The 19,550-nt window shown below is 42.8% G+C and overlaps 1 protein-coding gene across 4 annotated transcripts in view; it reads right to left on the bottom strand.

The window, feature by feature from the left end:
- RAP1GAP2 (RAP1 GTPase activating protein 2) overlaps window positions 1-19,550 on the bottom strand; it is a 240,374-nt gene that overhangs the window by 17,328 nt on the left and 203,496 nt on the right. For all 4 annotated transcript variants that reach the window (XR_010067545.1, XR_010067543.1, XR_010067544.1 and 1 more), the window contains 3 exons: window positions 14,582-14,653; window positions 13,199-13,285; window positions 9,981-10,115 (listed from right to left, as the gene is read on the bottom strand). Coding sequence is in view for 1 of the 4 variants with exons in the window: in XM_063297332.1 (XP_063153402.1) it covers window positions 9,981-10,115; window positions 13,199-13,285; window positions 14,582-14,653 (294 nt within the window). In the remaining 3 variants the exon portion in view is untranslated. The remainder of the gene's footprint in view (window positions 1-9,980; window positions 10,116-13,198; window positions 13,286-14,581; window positions 14,654-19,550) is intronic.

Below are 19,550 nucleotides of genomic sequence, written 5' to 3'. Positions count from 1 at the left end.
AAAACTCCTTAATCTCGCAACACATGGACAGACTCATATTCCATCATGTGTGGTGAGGTGGAGCTGGTGAGCGTACGCTGATTACTTTCAGAGATCCATGTAGCCGTCTTAACTGTGTTGCCACCTTTGACCAACAGGCTGCAGGCACAGAGGTATTCGATTCCAGTTGGCCTACTTCTGACCATGGGTCTACTATTCTTCTGAAAGAGTGCTAAATCCCTGTCCTTGAGTTAATAAATTACCCAGGAGACAGGTGCGGAGGAGGTATTGCAATAATCACGGGGCCACTATCTCCTGCTTCATCCTATCTCTCTCCTCTATGCTGTGACCTGTCAATTGGGCTAAAGGACATGGAGAAAACATAAGGAGTGGAAGACAGTTATTGATATCAAGCGAGCTTCGTGGTCAATTGGAGCTTCAGGGAATGCCAGCACAGGCAGAGAGCAGCCACTGCTGGCAGCACCTAGAAGTAGCCTCTGTATTAGGCATAATGGCACTACCCCCTCCCCACCAAAGTAAAAAACACACACACACACACTAAAAAGCCACACAACAGGAAACCCATATTGGCAGAAGCAGCAGAAAACCTGTAAACAGGTTTTGTGATAGAATAATACAGAGCTGGTAGAGCCTGCCTCTCTTTCTGAATTTAAATTAACCTTCTGAGGCACATAGAATTAGCATGTTCTCAAAAAAGCATTAAACCCACTTTTAAAAAGCAGCATTCTTGGAAAAGAGTGCTAAATGTGTATATAAGGAGCCTATAATAACCCCAGACAATGGCTTCAGAAAGTCATAGAGAGCCAGTTTCAGAGAGCCAGTTTGGCCTAGTGGTTAAGGTGCTGGGCTAGAAACCAGGAGGCTGTGAGTTCTAGTCCCGCCTTAGGCACGAAAGCTGGCTGGGTGACCTTGGGCCAGTCTCTCTCTCTCACAGCCCAACTCACCTCACAGGGTTGTTGTTGCAGGGAAAACAGGAGGAGGAAGGAGTATTAGGTATGTTTGCCACCTTGAGTTATTTATAAAAATAGCAAAGGTGGGATAAAAATTAAATAAATAAAATGAAGTGCCAGTCAAGCATTAGACTCTGTGAAGTCCAGGTCTCCATTCCCTCCCGTTGACCAGAGAGGGGACATACCTCTATTAGCCTAAACAGGTCATTAGGAACTGAGCAGATGACAACTCCAGATCTTGTCATCAACCACTCTATTCATGCGGTACGCAAAATCATGCTCATGGCAAAAATTGTGTCACGTGGGGATGAGATGACAGCAATATCACGAAGATACGGCATTTAAAAAAGAGGTATCCAGGGCATGTTTGTACTACAATTATGGGGTTGTGGAGCTCAGAATTAACCCATGGAATACATTACTGTAAGAAGTGATGACAGTCACTAGCCTAGATGGCAGCAACAAGGGACAACATAAATTTATGGAAGACAGGCTATTAATCAAGGACTATTAATCGTGGAGAGCCAATGTTACCTCTGGGTTGGGGGCCTTGTAACTCCAAATACCAGCTGCAACAGAATAGCGGCAGGAGAGAGGTATGTCCCCATCTCCAGTTTGCCAGCTCCCTGGAGGCATCTAGTTGGCCACTATCAGAATTGAAACAAATTGCTGGACCCAGATGGGCCTTGGCTTAATCCTACAGGGCTATTCTTAGATTCTTAGGTTCCTAAATAAGGAGTCTTCGTTTTGGTCATTCTCCTTCTGACATGCCTGAAAAAGTCAAGACACAGTTTTGGCGTTGATCAAATGTGTCAATAGTATCATCAGGGCTAGGAACATTATAAAAAAAACTTATTATGGACCCTTTTAAACTTTGAAATAGCATGATTTACTACAGCGGATTCTGGTACAATGCAATGAATGGGGTCCACTGATATTCACTGTTCTCATCCAAAAAAATTCCAGGCAATCAGGATCCATTCAGAAAAGGTGAATAAAATCAATGGATGTTTGGAAATCGGCATTTTTAAAAAGTTGCTTAGAAAAACACTGATAGAAAAACATGTGTTAGGAAAAGTTGTGCACGGTGTCTGGGTGCATTGGTCCACCACTTAGACCAATCTGTAGGCCATACCAGCCTAAGAATTAATGGGAGAAGCATCAAATGCATAGGTAAGACTATTCATAGCTTAGCCAAGAAAACGTCACAAAAGCGGCGTCCCTCCAAAGGGTCAGACATGACTCGGTGCTTGCACAGGGGACCTTCCACCTTTTTCACAGGATAGTAAAAGCAATTGCAAAGGAAAATGCAGAAGCTGCAGCAAGTTATCTGCAAAGTTCGTACAACAAGAATAAAAGATTTTTTTTCTCCCCATATGCATATTTTAAACAATTCACTGAGAAATGAAAAAGAACACTATCCTATGTGAATACATGTAGAAATGACCTGTCTGAATTTGACAGATCAACTCCTTAGGATGTGGGAAAGATCCTCGTTTAAAAAGCCAGGCAACATCCTTTTCTGCTTAGGCAAAAGCTTATTGGAGTAGACTGTTTAAAAGATTTTCAAGGTTTCTCTGGCTGGCTCTGCTTTCCATCAGAGCCTCATGAAGGAGTGTCATCCCCAGTTGCTCTAGAGGTGAGTGTTCAAGCAAAGGGAACTCCTTTGGGTGAAGCAAAATGTTGTCCTCTTGCATCATCTTTCTTAGGACCACAGATCTGGGCTGCAAACCTCCAGTTGACCACTTTGTTGTTTATTCGTTTAGTCGCTTCCGACTCTTTGTGACTTCATGGACCAGCCCACGCCAGAGCTTCCTGTCGGTCGTCAACACCCCCAGCTCCCCCAGGGACGAGTCCGTCACCTCTAGAATGTCATCCATCCACCTTGCCCTTGGTCAGCCCCTCTTCCTTTTGCCCTCCACTCTCCCTAGCATCAGCATCTTCTCCAGGGTGTCCTGTCTTCTCATTATGTGGCCAAAGTATTTCAGTTTGGCCTTTAATATCGTTCCCTCGAGTGAGCAGTCTGGCTTGATTTCCTGGAGGATGGACTGGTTTGACCTTCTTGCAGTCCAAGGCACTCTCAGAATTTTCCTCCAACACCACAGTTCAAAAGCATCGATCTTCCTTCTCTCAGCCTTCCTTATGGTCCAGCTCTCGCAGCCATACGTTACTATGGGGAACACCATTGCTTTAACTATGCGGACCTTTGTTGTCAGTGTGATGTCTCTGCTCTTAACTATTTTATCGAGATTTGTCATTGCTCTTCTCCCAAGGATTAAGCGTCGTCTGATTTCCTGACTGCAGTCAGCATCTGCAGTAATCTTCGCACCTAGAAATACAAAGTCTTTCACTGCTTCTACATTTTCTCCCTCTATTTGCCAGTTATCAATCAGGCTGGTTGCTATAATCTTGGTTTTTTTGAGGTTTAGCTGCAAGCCAGCTTTTGCACTTTCTTCTTTCACCTTCATCATAAGGCTCCTCAGTTCCTCTTCGCTTTCAGCCATCAAAGTGGTATCATCTGCATATCTGAGATTGTTAATGTTTCTTCCAGCGATTTTAACTCCAGCCTTGGATTCCTCAAGCCCAGCATGTTGCATGATGTGTTCTTCATACAAGTTGAATAGGCAGGGTGAGAGTATACAGCCCTGCCGTACTCCTTTCCCAATCTTAAACCAGTCCGTTTTTCCGTGGTCTGTTCTTACTGTTGCTACTTGGTCGTTATACAGATTCTTCAGGAGGCAGACAAGATGACTTGGTATCCCCATACCACTAAGGACTTGCCACAATTTGTTATGGTCCACACAGTCAAAGGCTGTTTATTGAATAGTCAATAAAACAGAAATAGATGTTTTTCTGAAACTCCCTGGCTTTTTCCATTATACAGCGGATATTGGCAATTTGGTCCCTAGTTCCTCTGCCTTTTCTAAACCCAGCTTGTTGTCCATCCGGTGAAGTCCATGTATAAAGCCGTCTCTTAGGTTGTTGGAAGAGAGTGTTTGTTATTCAGAGTGAGTTGTCTTGGCAAAATTCTATCAGCCTATGTCCTGCTTCGTTTTGTTCTCCCAGGCCATACTTACCTGTAATTTGAGGTGTCATTTGACTGCCCACCTTAGCATTCCAGTCTCCTGTGATGAAAATAACATCTCTTTTAGGCGTGTTGTCCAGTAGGTGCTGCAGATCCTCATAGAACTGCTCTACTTCAGCATTTGTGGTTGGGGTGTATATTTGGATCACGGTGATGTTAGATGGCTTGCCCTGAATTCAAATTGAGATCATTCTGTCGTTTTTTGGATTGTATCCAAGCACTGCTTTAGCCACTTTACTGTTAATTATGAAGGCTACTCCATTTCTTCTGTGGTCCTCTTGTCCACAGTAGTAGATCTGGTGGTCATCTGATGTGAAGTGGCCCATTCCAGTCCATTTCAGTTCACTGATGCCCAAAATGTCTATCTTTAATCTTGACATCTCACCAATAACCACCTCCAATTTGCCCTGGCTCATAGATCTTACATTCCAGGTTCCAATGGTGTGTTGATCCTTAGAACATCGGATTCGCCGTTCACCACCAGCACCGTCGGCCGCTAGCCGTCCTTTCGGCTTTGAGCTAGCTGCGTCATCACATCTGGGGCTAGTTGAACTCATCCTCTGTTCCTCCCCAGGAGCATTTTGACCATCTTCCGATGGTATACCGACATATCTCTGCTTGTACTGATCCATTTAGTTTTCACGGCAAGAATACTGGGGTGGGTTGCCATTACCTTCCCCAGGGATGTCATTTAGTCTGACCTCTCTGTCATGACCTTCTCGTCTTGGGTGGCCCTTCACGGTTTAGCTCATGGCATCATTGAGGTGCTCAAGCTCCAGCACCACGACAAGGTAACGATCAAGAAGTTGGGGATCTCTTTGCTGTCATCTAGTGGTCAACTGGAGACTTGCAGCCCAGATCTGATGGCCATATTCTTTATTTATAAATAAACTTGTTTGTGTTTGGACTTGTTTGCCTTCTCAGAAATGGCTGTTCTGTGAACGGCCTTTTAACTCACTTGCCAAAGGTCCATTTGTCAACCACATAGAAAAAAACCTCATCCTATGATGCTCCCCAACTCTGGAATTTTATTCAACTCCCACCACCCCCCGCCCTCCCTGCCCCCCACTTTTAGGAAAGCGGTCCAGGCACTCCCCTTTTCCATCCAAGGCAATTTAACAGCAGTTTACACTGTTTTGTGATACTTTAACAGTTTACACTTTAATTTTTATCATTAACCATACTGAGCGCTAATGATAAACTAAATGAGAACGATGCCCACCACAGCAGCAACCAGTTTGGGAACAAAAAATGCTGATTTGGCAAGAGTGTCCACAACTTCCAGAATTCAGGAAATGCAAAACTTGGGATAAATAACATTGGGAGAGAACCTCAGAAGATCAACACATCTTACAGGTAGCCAGCAGCCAGTGTCAATTGTGCAATGTGCTTTTGTGAGCCCATTTGCTCAACCAACAAGGGACATGAGTCTTTACAGTAGTCCTCACTTAACAACCATTCGTTTAGTGATGGTTCAGACTTACAACGGTGCTGGAAAAACCAACTTATGACTGGTACTCACACTTACAACCATTGCAGCATCTCCGCAGTCACGTGATCATGATTTGGGCGCTTGGCAACCAGTTCGCACTTATAGCCGTTGCAGCGTCCCGTGGTCACATGATTGCCATTTTTGACCTTCCCAGCTGGCTTCTGGCAAGCAAAATCAATGGGGAAACACGTGATTCACTTAACAACCACATGGTTCACTTAACACCCACAGTGATTCACTTAACGACTGCTGCAAAAAAAGGTCGTAAAATCAGGTCAGATTTGCTTAATGGCCAGTTTGCTTAGCAACTGAAATTCCAGTCCCAATTGCCATTGTTAAGCAAGGACTATCTGTAATAGTGTCACCTTCCAGTTTTGAGTCACTTCTTGTGCAGACCAAAGTTTGTGATTACCTGGCATCTAGCTGTTAAGAGTGGCTGCATCCACTGTATTGTGTTTGAAGGCTGTATGAGCATCAGGTATTCTCTGGCAGGAATTAGGGCCAAGAAGATGGAACTTGGGGGCGGGGGGAGATGTCAAGGATCCCACTGAAGAGACTGAGCAGGGTGGCCCATGAAATATAGCAGGGTTAGCTTAACACAGTTTGAAGTCCATAAAGTCATGGCCAACTGCCCTTTCAATTGCATCAGTGAATGCAAGAGGCAGAGACTTCTCTGTGGTGGCCTCACATATGCAAATGATTTGCACCTGGCTTCGTCAGTAGAGGCTTAAAACATTCCTCTGCTTCAAGACTCTTTCTTCAAGGATGAAGACAGCCCTGCTGCTTTGCTGAGGATCATCTTAATGGGTGCCTGGCTGGTGTCAGTGGTTGCCTTACAAAATCCAACACTGGGTTGTACAGTTCTATGGCTTGTACTAATACCCTGCCTTTCCACACAAGGAGTCCTGAGGGCATCAACTTAACTTTTGTGGGATTTTTTGTGTCCCCAAAAGGATGGATGGATGGATAAATAAATCAACAAGCACATAGTCTCTCCCCTTACCTCCCATGAGATTATCAAGGTGAGAAACGAACCCATTTTTCCCCCAAATGACAAATATCAGAGACTATCTCATAAATCACCCATAGATGCCCACACCAACACACACACACACACACGCTGCTGTTCTCAAAATAAATCAACACATAGGAAAATAATACTGCCCCCAATTCCACAGCTTGTGATTGATTAGTCTTGGGTATAAATAAATAAACTGGGACATGCACTTGAATGTAAAAGTTTTAGTAATATGTATGCTTAGAATCTCTATAAACATTTCATTCTAGGGATGATGCAATGTCATCAAACACAGGCAATAAGATGACTGCCTAGTGATGCCTTTAGATAATTTTGAACTCTGGATTTAATCCTCTTACCAGAATGAGAAAGTCTTTTGTTGATAATAGATTTGAGCTCACTTCAACATATAGTTAACCAGCCCTGCTGAGTTTGGGGGAGAGAGAGGCAGCCTGTTTTGCTACATGGATCTTTGACACTGCCACAAAGTCTGACCATCTGGTATCACTGTGATTCTCTTTCCTTATTCCATGGGTCAGCGACTTGCAGACCCTTGACTGCACGCAGCCCAAGCCTTTTTTGCTTCCCCGCTGAATCCACGTTTGACCAATCCTAATAAATCCTGGTCATGCTGTTTCCCACCATTTTGAGACAGGCTCCCACCCACAACCCAAGTGTGTGTGTGGGGGGGAGGGGGATGAAAATTCAAGCTCAGCAAGTAGGAATGAGTCACATGATGCTTACACTCAGGTATGTGGGTACAGAGTTGCAACCTTTATTCACACTGCTTACTTCTTGTGAGTAGGAAACCCAGTGTCTCTAGGCCACATGCACTCTTATCCATCCCACTTTCTGTCACCCCCAGAGTACTTTCCCATCCCTTCCCCAGAATCTGATAGCAACATGGCCAACCCACAGCATTCTTCAGCCAGAATAAGGACTGAAATGGGTAGAATGCCTTCTAAGCAAAATGCCCAACATCCTGCAGGTGTGTCTGCATCCCCAGCCATCTTCTTGGAGGCCAAATCCGTTTTTAAAACTACAAACTGAAAAACCCAGCTGAAAAAAGCGTGCCCCCCACCTCTGATCAAATTGGAAAGGAAGTGGATTTTCCCCTCCCAGACTGTGAAAGTGTTAACAACGTGAAAAAGAACATCTGTGATTTCTTGTTGCGTTTTGGAGGCAGCAACTCCGGTCTCTTTCCCTTTTTCCATTTCCTTTCTCCATTTACCCAGGGAACACACTGAGAAGTAAATAAGCTATTAAGCAGACCAGCAGGGCTGTCCAAAAGTACAAGGGCAGCTGTGCCACTTTTCTGGCAGTTGTTTTCTTCATCAGCCCTGGGATCTCCTGCAATGCCAGAAGAGTAAGAAAAGTCCAATTCTGTATAACATCAGAAGCAAGAAGAAAGCACGAAGCCGTCGGATCTTAGCACATGCTTCTGACAAACATTTGGGTGATGGGCATTGACTGGTGGAAGTGTGCAACATATTGGAAGTGGCTAGTGGTGAAAAGCCAAGGGTGAAAATGATTTGCACTCAGAGAAAATTTGGAGGTTTTGCTTCCAGAAATTTAGAGAAAGGGTTTTGTTTGTTAGTTAGTTTTTCTATCCAGACAAAGGTTATACATACTCTCCAAGCTAGTCTTTCTCAACCTTGGCAACTTTAAGATCTGTGGACTTCGACTCCCAGAATTTTAAGATCCTATCAGCCACAGGAGCCCACTAAGGAACTTTGGGCCAGTCACTCTCAGCCCAACCAACCTCACAGAGTTGTTGTGAAAAATAAACAGGACAAAGGAGTGCTACGTATGTCGCCTTGACATACCTATCTACATTCCTAGAGGAAAGGTAGATATAAATCTAGAAACAAACAAGACATTTGTGTGGTTGGGGAATGGGCTTTGCACTAATTGTGTGTAAGAAATGAACCTTCCTTCCTTCCTTCCTTCCTTCCTTCCTTCCTTCCTTCCTTCCTTCCTTCCTTCCTTCCTTCCTTGCTTCCTTGCTTCCTTGCTTCCTTGCTTCCTTGCTTCCTTGCTTCCTTGCTTCCTTCCTTGCTTCCTTGCTTCCTTCCTTCCATAATGTCTGCATATTTTCTTTTTTTTTTCACACAATATCTGAATTTCCATAGCTATGAATGTTGAGTTAAATCTAGCGAACTCAATGCAACTTGTTCTTGAAAAGTCATGTCTATGATTACAGCAGAATTGGTCTCAGTAGCAACTGTTCTCTAAGTCTAAATTATGCACATACACAACACATTAACTCACGTATACGTAAGCTGTCATTGACACCTATCTCCATTCACCCTAATCTACTTCGGCAGGTGGAACAGGAAGATGAAATCATGATGTAGGTGTATCTATTTTAATTACCAGCCAAGTGGACCAACCAGCTTCTCTGCTACAATTCAGCATTAAACAAATGCATTGGGGAAAGTTAAGTACAGCAAAACTCTATTTTAATGAACTAACTGGAGGAAGGAGCTGTTCGTTATTCTCCAAAGTCCAGGAAATTAAAAAGGTCATTATCAGGATGACACCAATAACGTCATTGGTGTTGTTTATGTCATTTGTGTGATAATATCATTACACAAAAGATGGAAATCGAAACCAACAATATTTGCATAAATTGCAGACTATATGCAAAGTCTGTTGTATCGAGGTCTGGGAAATTGAGGTTTCGCTGTACCCCCTTTCTCAGCCATGCTATTTCTGCCTAGCCCCCACCACTTCTTTTTTATTTTAAAAAAATGTGTTTCAGGAGCTCAGTTGTGATGCCTCAAAAATAAACACTTTTCTTTTTCATTACTACTTTTCTGGCCTAAAAACCTACTCTGTGCCAGGTGGCTGCATTCAGCATCTATCTGATTTCCCAGAATGCAAAATGAAGTATTATTGCTGCAAGGCATTATGGGAAATGAAAAAGGAGGAGAGGCCTACCCATCAATGCCTGGAGCTGTGTCATTTCAACTTCATATGGTTACCTGAAAAAAAGAAAGGGCCTACGAGAAGACAGAGCCAGTTTGGTGTAGTGGTTAAGGCACTGAGCTAGAAACCAGGGGACCATGAGCTCTAGTCCCGCCTTGGGCACAAAGCCAGCTGGGCCAGTCACTCTCTCTCAGCCCCAGAAAGGAGGCAATGGCAAACCACTTCCAAAATCTTGCCGAGAAAACTACAGGAAATTGTTCAGGCAGTCACCAGGAGTCAAGACTGACTTGAAGACACACACACAAACACATGAGAAAACACATTGCGCAAAGACCCAAGAGATATGGAGAGACATAGGACAGATTCAGACATTATCTCTGAACTATGCATGTCTGTCAAGTGCAATATTTTGGCTTAGGTACTGATCCTTCACTTTTGGGTGCTTTGCAATCAAACTAGATCTCTGTTTCTCTACATCACAAATTGTCAGGAACCTTTTTTTACCTTAAATGATTCCAAGAATCCACCATGGCCACCATTCTCCAGCTTGTCTTCCTCAGATCCTAGGCCCAACATCAGCTGCGTGTGGACGTGGAGTTCATCATGCAAGTTGTCCAACAAGGCAGCACGTGTGCGATCCTAGAAGCAACGTTATGGAGTCTCAACTGATGGTTCTAAAATGGCCTTCCTTTTCTGATGTAGGCTAAAAAGTGGTTGGACAATGTACGGCTCAACATATTGAGGGAATCCAGCCATTATTTTAACACGTGATATGGACCAGGACATCACATTAAACATTATATGGTTTATTTCTTTAGGCATCTCATGTTATGCCATCCGTTTTTTGGTTCAGCTCACCCAGGTTCAGGGTTTTGCATGTGACTATGATTCCAATCGGTTGATTTTATGGCCATAAAGCTGTCCAAATTCAGCTGCTTGGAAAAGTGTCTTTAAAAAACAGTTCTTGAATGGTCCTTTTTCTTTCCTCCCAACATACTGCAGGGAGTTTTAAAAAACCTTATACAGCATGGAACTGTATCTCAATACCTCTGCCATTATGTATGTCAGGATGCCAGACTACCCAGACAGTGATTCTGCTTCCCAGAGCAGCAAAAAAAAAGTGTATAAGTTCTACAGTTGCCATGGCTAACCATAGGGCCCATCTCTTAGAAAATATAGAAAAAGTAGGGTATCTTCTCAATCCCAGCCTGAATTCCCTCATCCACAACCAGAACTGCCAATAAATCTATAGCAGTGTTTCTCAACCTTGACAACTTTAAGAGGTGTGGACTTCAACTCCCAGAATTCCCCAGCCAGCCTTGCTCCTCTTAAAGTCCACACCTCTTAAAGTTGTCAAGGTTGAGAAACACTGATCTATAGTATCACTATCTATGGTGCTACCTCGGCCTCTTTCGTATGTATTACAGCCCCACGTGCACAGGCCAGGTTATCTGTGGGACCGCCTCTCCCTGAGGGTATCTGCCCATTCCACTAGATCAAATTGACTGGGCACATTCCAGGTCCCTTCCCTTAAATGTTGCCATCTAGTAGGACCTAGGAAGTGTGGCTTTTCCATAGCGGCCCCTGCCCTGTGGAACACCCTCCTCTTCAGATCCAGCAGGTCCACACCCTCTTAGCCTTCCTAAATTGGCACAGAGTAGACTTTTCCTCCAGGCACTGGGACAGTAAGGTTGGAACCCAGGGACTGAAGAGATGAAAAGGTATAGTTACAGGTTGGGCACCTGGTTTTTTCTTAATTTTCTTTCATCTCATTCTTTTCTTTTTGTTTTGGTTTTATTGGTTGTGTTTTTATCACTGTCGTCCGCCACCCAGCGTTGCGTGTGACAAGTTGCGTGTGACAAGCTATATACTTCTTTAAAATAAATACATAAAATGGGTGTATGACGTTGTGACGCACATACAAAAGGTGCAGAGTTTGCACTACCACGGTGCAATTCTTCCTTTGTCACCTTGCCTCCCTTGCCTCCCCTTACGGATCCCTTTGTACTGAAGCTGCTTATTTCAGTTTTTGACACAGCCACGGCTTCCGTGGGACGTCTGTTTCACCTGGGAGATCTGAGGGGCAATAACGAGCAGCTCTCTGTTTCAGGACAGAAATAGAAAACAAGTGTGTGCTTGAGGAAGCTGAAAGTTCACAAATGCAGCTCAGCTTTAACTGGCTTTAAGATATATTTCTCTTTGGGTTGAACTCAACCCTGGGAGACTTCATGGAGACGGCCATATTGTTTCCTCACATGACGTCTGTCATTAATAGAGCTGTGAGCTCTGATCTATTGATTAAATCTGCTCAAAGTCTTCTGGGTGAAGAGCAGGAGATGCTTTTGATCACGGAAGGACATTTTTAACTGGTGAGCCTGGGAATGCAATCCTTCCTGTTGTGCCATCGTGTTCATTTAACAGCAATGATGCCTCAGAATGTCAGGATTCCTGAGTCAAACAACTCTGATGTCATGTGGCAAACTTCGCATGAATAGCTTTTCACACAAAGGGTGCCCTACTACCAACAGCTGCACAGCACACCAGCGCAGTCTAGACCGGTGTCTCTCAGCGTTGGCCTTTGAAGATGTGTGGACAGTAAGGCTGGCTGGGGAATTCTGGGAATTGAAGTCCACACATCTTCCAGTTGCCACGGTTGAGGAAGTGCACATATCCTCAAGCTGCCACGGTTGAGAAACACTGGTCTAGAGGTTATGGCGTTGGACTAGCATTGGTGAGACCCCGGTGTCAATCCATGCTCAGCCCTGGAAATTCTCTGGGTGACTTTGGGCTAGTCACTCTCTCTCAGCCTAATATATCTCATTAGATATTTAGGGGGGGGGGGAAACTGGAGGAGGGACTATCGTGTATGCTGGCTTGAATTCCTGGAGGAAAAGCAGATAAAAATCTAAGAAACAAATTAAAAATGTGTTTGGGTGGGAGAGGGGAGTTATTAAGTATTTGAAGTGGTCAAAGGATTCTTTCCTTCCTTCCTCCTTCCCTCCCTTCCTTCCTTCCTTCCTTCCTTCCTTCCTTCCTTTATAATTCCCTGCATAGTTTCTTTGCAGGAAAGATTGCCTTCAGCAGCGCTTCCTGGAAGGACAAGAAATCACAAGAGGTTGCATAATCACATGGGCATTCCAAGAATTGCAGATTGACCCCTGTCATGCAGATGCTAGACAACAGGGGCCTTTGGCCTGATCCAGTAAGGGCTCTTCTAGGATGCCATTCCATAAGGATTAATGGAGTAATCTATTCCTGGTCCATTCAGTGTCATATGTGTTTAGTATAAGATCATTCCATCAGATAGCCTCATGAAATTAATACATACATACACATACACACACACAGACATTTTAATCTGTTTTTCAATACACTTTTTAAAGGTATTGTAAATATATTCCTAAACTTCTTTTGTCTGAATTCCACATACGCAATTTTTTTTTTGAGCCTGGAACTCTATTGCAAAATTCAGAGAAGCGCAAGACCTGAATGTTGATGTCTTCATCGGTACCATGGTCCAGAAATTGTGAATTAATTCAAGAAACTGTAGAATTCATAACAAGTCAATGCCACAAGCCTCTCTGTCCGTGTATTTGGCTCCAGAAGGTTCTTTTAAAAATGTGACTGGTAATCTTGGCAGCTCTGACACTCCAAAGCAAGCAGCATTTGGGCTGAGCAGGTCATCCTGCTTACCTGCTCAAGGGTAACCCTCCTTTCCTTACCTCAAGCTTTGCAAACTTGTCTGACTTGCAGCAGGCATTTTCTGCATTGATCAGCTTTGTTAGAAGAAACTCTCGGAATTCTGCATTCTAAGAAAGAAAAAGAGGGTTTAGCTATACAATGGACTGGTTCAAGACCATTCGTTGGGTGCCACTTCAGGGGGTCATCAGCACATCTTCTAAAACCCCAGGACAGTTGTCCAATGAACGTGAGCCAGAAATGTATTCCAAAGATTCCCCACTGCATCAAGTAGATGCCAACTTTATTGTCTGTTTCCTCTATTGTGCTGTGATCCATAAGATAGAAGGGGATCAAGAGAAATCAGTGAGGGCCCTGGTGGTGCTTTGCTTAAGCCTACTGGATGTGATCTCTTGTTTTCCAGCATTTTAGGAGATTGGGGGGAAAATGTATCCCACACAAAGGACTGAAGGTGGGAAGCAGGGGAGGGCTAGTGAAGTTGAACTACAGTTGAGAGGGCAGCATGTTTTGGCTTTTTGTTTAACAACTAGTGTGTTGTGGCTAAAATCAGCAATATGATTGCAGTTCTTCCTAGCATTCGCAGAGCAGCCTCAAACCTGCTATAACCTGGCTCATGCATTGCACTAAACCAGGTTTGCTTAACCATGGTTTGTTAAATGGAATGCCACAGGCTAGGTTCCCATAACATATAGAACCAGAATGCTAAGCAAATGGCCTGGTTCCATTTTTGTGTCTGATAACCATTATTATTACTATCATTATCGTTACTATTTTGATAAAACGCTGCAAGAGAATGGCTGTTTTCGGCAGCCTGATTTTCAGAACTCTTTAAGCTATAACAACAGAAACATTAAGTCTCTTAGCCCATAAGAGTATTTTTGTTTTTAAAGAGAAAAGCAAAATTTAAAAACAAAAAGAGGCAACATTTCAGACCTGCCTACTCTGGTGATATCATCACCTAACCAGTCACACTCCCTGTAATCTTAGGGCATCAGTAATAATGCCCAATAATTAATGATGATGATGATGATGTCCCCTGAAGATAAAAGGTTGCCCACCTTTCTCAAAAAACAATCGTTTATAATCCACAACAATTGGGATCATACAAACTAAGACAAAAATCAACGGTCTCAGTTTGGTTTACTACAACACAGAAATCCAGTCTAAGTCATGAAACTGGTGTCATTTTAAGTCCCATTGTTTTTTGGGGGGAAAGATGGCTCTCCACTGGCCAACACGGTGGCAAAGCCTTAGTAACTGAATAAAAAGTGGACATGCTCTGCCATCCTATATTGGTAAATCTTCGAAAAATCAATCTGTCTCATTCAACCCTTCCCCCAAATCTCCAAAATGCCTTCCCATAAGAACCACACACACTTTGTTTTAGCGTTAGGGTTGGGTCTTACTTTTTGAAATACAGGTGGGCTTGGCAGTGAAGGACCAAAGGAGGGGACATCTTCTCGTGCTGTGACAGCTACCTATCCAAAACGAGGAAAGAGAAAAAGCATTTGAATTTATGAAATATGCACAATGGCTGCATGTAAAAGAACCCAATGTAAATGTGATTATCACAAACACTGAATCGTTCAAAGGTCTGTCTGATTAAACCTTTATTTTTCTCACTCTTGGCCAGCCTGATAATTCTTGGAACCCCGAGCGAGCGTCTTCTCTAACTGCTGTGAAGAAGATAGACTACCTCTGAATATGGAGATTCTGTCCCTACAAGACCTAATAAGGACATATGAGATCTAGAAAGCCTTTCTGAAGTCTGCAGCCTACAAATATGAAATATGACTATGAACCTTATAATTCTTGGCCAGCAGTGCTGATGTACCTCCTGGCTGAGAACTACGGGAGTTACAGTTCAGCCCTATAGATACCAGGCTGGAGAAACCACGTTGGAGAAGAATCGGGACCTGGTAGCACCTTTTAAGACTAACGAATTTTATTATAAGGCATAAGTTTTTGTGAGCTGCAGCTCACTTCATCAGATGCATGGAGCAGCTTAACTGATAGTAGGATTTAAATACACAGGGGTGAAGCAATGGGAGGAAAAAGAAGGGGGAACTTAAGCAGATAAAGGTTCAAGGTTCAAGTTGGACGGATTAAAAGTACAGTACCTTGCCAATTAACAATTGATATGTGTTTGTTCAGACATGAAATAGCCTGAAACATATTGATGCATGTATAGTCACCTAACTCATGCTCAACTGTGCTGGCATACAGTACTCTTTTTGATCCAGAATTGTGCTTTGAGATCTGTGAGTACCCTGGGAGGTTAAATGCTCTGCTATTACTTTGTCTTTGTTTGAAGTCCTGATATCAAACTTGCCCATGAATTATTTTGCGCAAAGTCTGGCCTGTTTGTCCTACGGAGAAGCCAGAGAGGCACGGCTATCACATTAGAGGAAATGCATGTGAAGATCCTTCTAGCTTTGTGTGTGAAATTGTTGGGGCCTGTGATGGTGCTGTTGGTGTAAATGTGGGAATAAAGCAGACATCTGGGCTCATTGCACATCCTAGTTTCCATGTTAATATCATTGTCCTGTTGTTTCTTGCTGCTTGTGAGAATCTGCTTCCATTGGGCGGTTGTCTGCATGGAAGTAGAGGTCTACCACCAAAAGGCCCACTGAGTTGTGTACTGATCTCACTGGGTGGGAAGTTTAGTCTTCCAAATGCCTGCTTTAATTCCATCAGTTGAGCATCTCTGCCTAGTGAGCGAGAACAGATGCAATTGTAACATAGAGTCTGTCAACAGACAATAGTTTTGGTGGTATGTTTTCAGTGGAAGCCAGAAATATGTAGGTATGCATGGCAATCTGTAGGTTTCCTGATCTAGTGTGTGTCTGTTTTAAATAAATAAATTAGATTGGCCAGAATAAATTTCCATGGCTGAAAGCAAACTAGAATCTGGGCTTCCCTGCTCCTAGTCCAGCACCTTCACCACTACATCCCACCGGCTTTGGGTCAAGAAAGAGTGACTGGCTCATGGTCCCCCAGGAAACCTCCATTGCTTAGTGGGGACTTTAAGTCACATTTTAATCCCAGAGAAATTATGTATAAAATAAGATGATCTGTGGAGTCCTTGGTGCTCTCTGAGCTTGGTTGTTTGCTTGCAGGGGTTTCATTACCCAACTAGGTAACAACATCAGTGCTGGTGATGTGGGGTTATATACAGAGCAAGCTACTGTATATAAACAGGGAGCAAAGCCCACATTCACTTGCACTGACGATGTTACATAGTTGGACAACGAAATGTCTGCAAGCAACTAACCAAGCTCAGAGAACATCAAGGACTCCACAGTTCAACCATGAGCTACAGATATTCTCTTCTATTAATAAGATGATCATTTGAAGTCTTTGTTTGACAGGCAATCACAGAATCATAGGGTTGAAGGTCTCCTAGTCCAATGGTTGGGCCAAGCCTCCTGGTTCCCCATAGCCTCCTGCTTCAAGAGTTCTTGGGTGGTTCTGGTAGATAAAAGGATTCTTAAACACACATGCTGGTTATTTCATTTTCATTTTAAGAGGGTTTTTACAGCCAAAATTTAAAATGACAGTGAAAAATAAAACTGTACTTCTGGTATCTCCCAAATGGAACAACACACAGGCTGTGTCTATGCAACAAATTTAATCTGGTTATTGTGTGCAGTTTCGGGGTTATATGATACCATGAACTAGTCTATCCAAATGGATGGCATTCACTAAACCACACACACCCAAAGATCCCTCATCAAGCTCAACACTAACCAAGTTAGCATATTATGTGAATGCATCAGCTAGAGGTTTCCCTAACCTATTGTGTTAACTTAACCTATTGTGTTAAAGCAAGCTGTTTAATATTCCAGCAAGGAAAACATTGGGGCTGTCTTTTCTTCCACTGCAGCACCAAAGGCCAACACCACACAACAATTAAGCAATCAAATTAGTCAAGGTACTGAGGAAAAATTGGAAGCAGGTGGATAGCAGAAGACTATTCTAAATTAACTGCAAATTTGAAAGAATTGCCTGGGCAAGTGGCAGAACTTAACCAACCTTGACTGATTTAAACAAAATAGGCATCTCAAACCTGGATGGATCCAAACTTGGATAGGAAACCACTAGGAAATCCCATTAGACTCAATGGGAGGAGGCAATGGCTAATCACTGCCATAATCATTGCCAAGAATATAACCCAGATGTGTCTATGAAGTCAACAGAAGTCAAGTGTGCCTTAAAGGAGACTTTTTACTGACCCAGCTTAACTGATGTTGAGTTATTCCAAGGAGGACCTCTGTCAGGTGAAGTCATTGAACACCTATTGAGCTCTGCACATCCCCAATACATGGCAAGACTTCTGGGTCCATATGGAGGGCACAGTTTTGCTTCCAACCAGCCTTACCCTCAACATCTCTCCTCCTCTCTCTCTCTTTTTTTAATGTATTGATTGAACAGTAGTTCACACAAAGAGAAAAAGAGCTAAGCAAAGAACATACAATGCTATGAGGAGTAATACAGAATAATAATATGAATAAATTAAAAGGCAAAAAAGTCCAAAAGTGGTTCGTAAGTTCCATATTTCATAAGTTGACAAAATTACACCGGTTGCTAGTAACATAATGATTATAATCTGTCCAAACTGGATAAAAGGTGAGTCTTGCCTCTGAAAGTTCATTACTCTGCTTTATCCGTCATTTTTTTCTAATCAAGCAATTGAGAAATCTCAATTTTACATCTCTTATTTCAGAACTGAACTGTACAAGTCACCATGTGTGCCAGCTGTTCTAAGATGCAGATACAAAAGGATGCATATTGGCAAGAAAAATGCCCAAACTTCTCATATCCATTAATGGTTCTGGGATGGCAGTGACTAGTTAAGAAGGAATTTTGTAATCATAGTAGACAGTTCAATGATGTTGCTTAACCAATGGTGGCTGCTTGAAAAAAGCATTAGGAAGGGAATTGAAAAGAAAACTATCAGCAACTGAAACCGGAAGCTTTTCTTCTTCGGTTTGATGGATAAACAGCTTGAAACAAAATTTGGGACTCCGTTTCTGTATATGACAAGGGCGGCAAGACTTTTGTATGCACGAAGGTGGAAGGACGTGCAAATTCCTACAGTGGAAGAATGGGTGGTAAAATTAATGGAACTGGCAGAGATGGCAAAACTGACAGCATTGATTAGAGAAAATAATTTGGCTGGATTTGTTTCGCTGTGTAAACCACTTTTGGACTTTTTGCTGCATCTGAAAAAAATGAAGTTTTGATTTTGGGTTTTGATGATTAGGTTGTTATAGCTTATAGAAATAATGTTGATTAGGGTTAGAATTAGAGTAAGAGCTTAATTTATTATGTATTTGTATCTGTGCCGCAGAAGGTCAGAAGTAATTCTTTCTGTATTTCTTCCTAATTATTTCTGCACTTTTCAGTTTGTCTTTTTTCTTTTAGTCTCTCTTCAATCTTTTCTATATTTTGCATTTTATCTATACTCTGAAATTTTAATAAAGTCTTTTTTTAAAAAAAGTAGAAAAGAAAACTTTCAACAAAGAATGCACTTGGGTTTTTTTTTTTTTTCTGCCTTCAAGTCATTCCTGACTTCTGGTGACTACATGGACTAGTCCCTGCGGTTTTCTTGGCAACATTTTTCAGAAGTGGTTGTCCTTACCTTCTTCCTAGGGTTGCAAGGAAGTGAGTGGCCCAAAATCACCCAGCTGGATCCATGCCTAAAACAGGATTAGAACTCCTAGTCTCCCAGTTTCTAATCTGGAGCATTTAACCACTGCGCCAAATTGCCTCTGGTACTTGGAATACCACACATAATTCTGGTTGCCACACCTCAAAACAGGTATAATGAGGAGGCCTAAATGCAAAGATGCCAGGGGTATCTGCAGGGTGTGGTCAAAGAAGTTACATAAAAAACAGAGCTTCAATTATACCAGGGGTCCCTAAACCGTTTGCCATCACTCCTCCCTTTCGGGTAATCTTAATGTACACACCTCCCCTAAAAATCCAAACACCAAACCAAGCACAAATGAACAATCAAAAGAATACAATGAAACTTTGGGAAAGGTGGATTTATTGTAACTAAAAGAAACTAAAAGGACCTTCACACCTCCCCTGGACTCTGTCTGCACCTCCCCAAGGAGGGTAAACCTCACAGTTTGGGAAACCCTGGAGTACATCATCGTGGTCACCTTCCTGACTGTTTTGACCACGTCCTGTGGACACCTCTGAAAGATGAGCAGCCAAAATGCAGCTCAGCTACTAGGAAAGGCTACTGTGTTGGCAGCTTTCCAGCTTTGCATTAAAGTAAGTAAGAGGAGGCATAGCAGAGATATAGCACATCATATGCTGATGGAAAATGCAGAGATGAGATTTTTCTCCTTCTTTTGCAAT

The sequence above is a fragment of the Candoia aspera genome, chromosome 1 (genome assembly GCF_035149785.1).
Source record: "Candoia aspera isolate rCanAsp1 chromosome 1, rCanAsp1.hap2, whole genome shotgun sequence".
In the NCBI taxonomy this organism is placed as follows: Eukaryota; Metazoa; Chordata; class Lepidosauria; order Squamata; family Boidae; genus Candoia; species Candoia aspera.
Note: the sequence above shows the minus strand (reverse complement) of the source record. Positions and strands in the feature narration are given on the sequence as shown.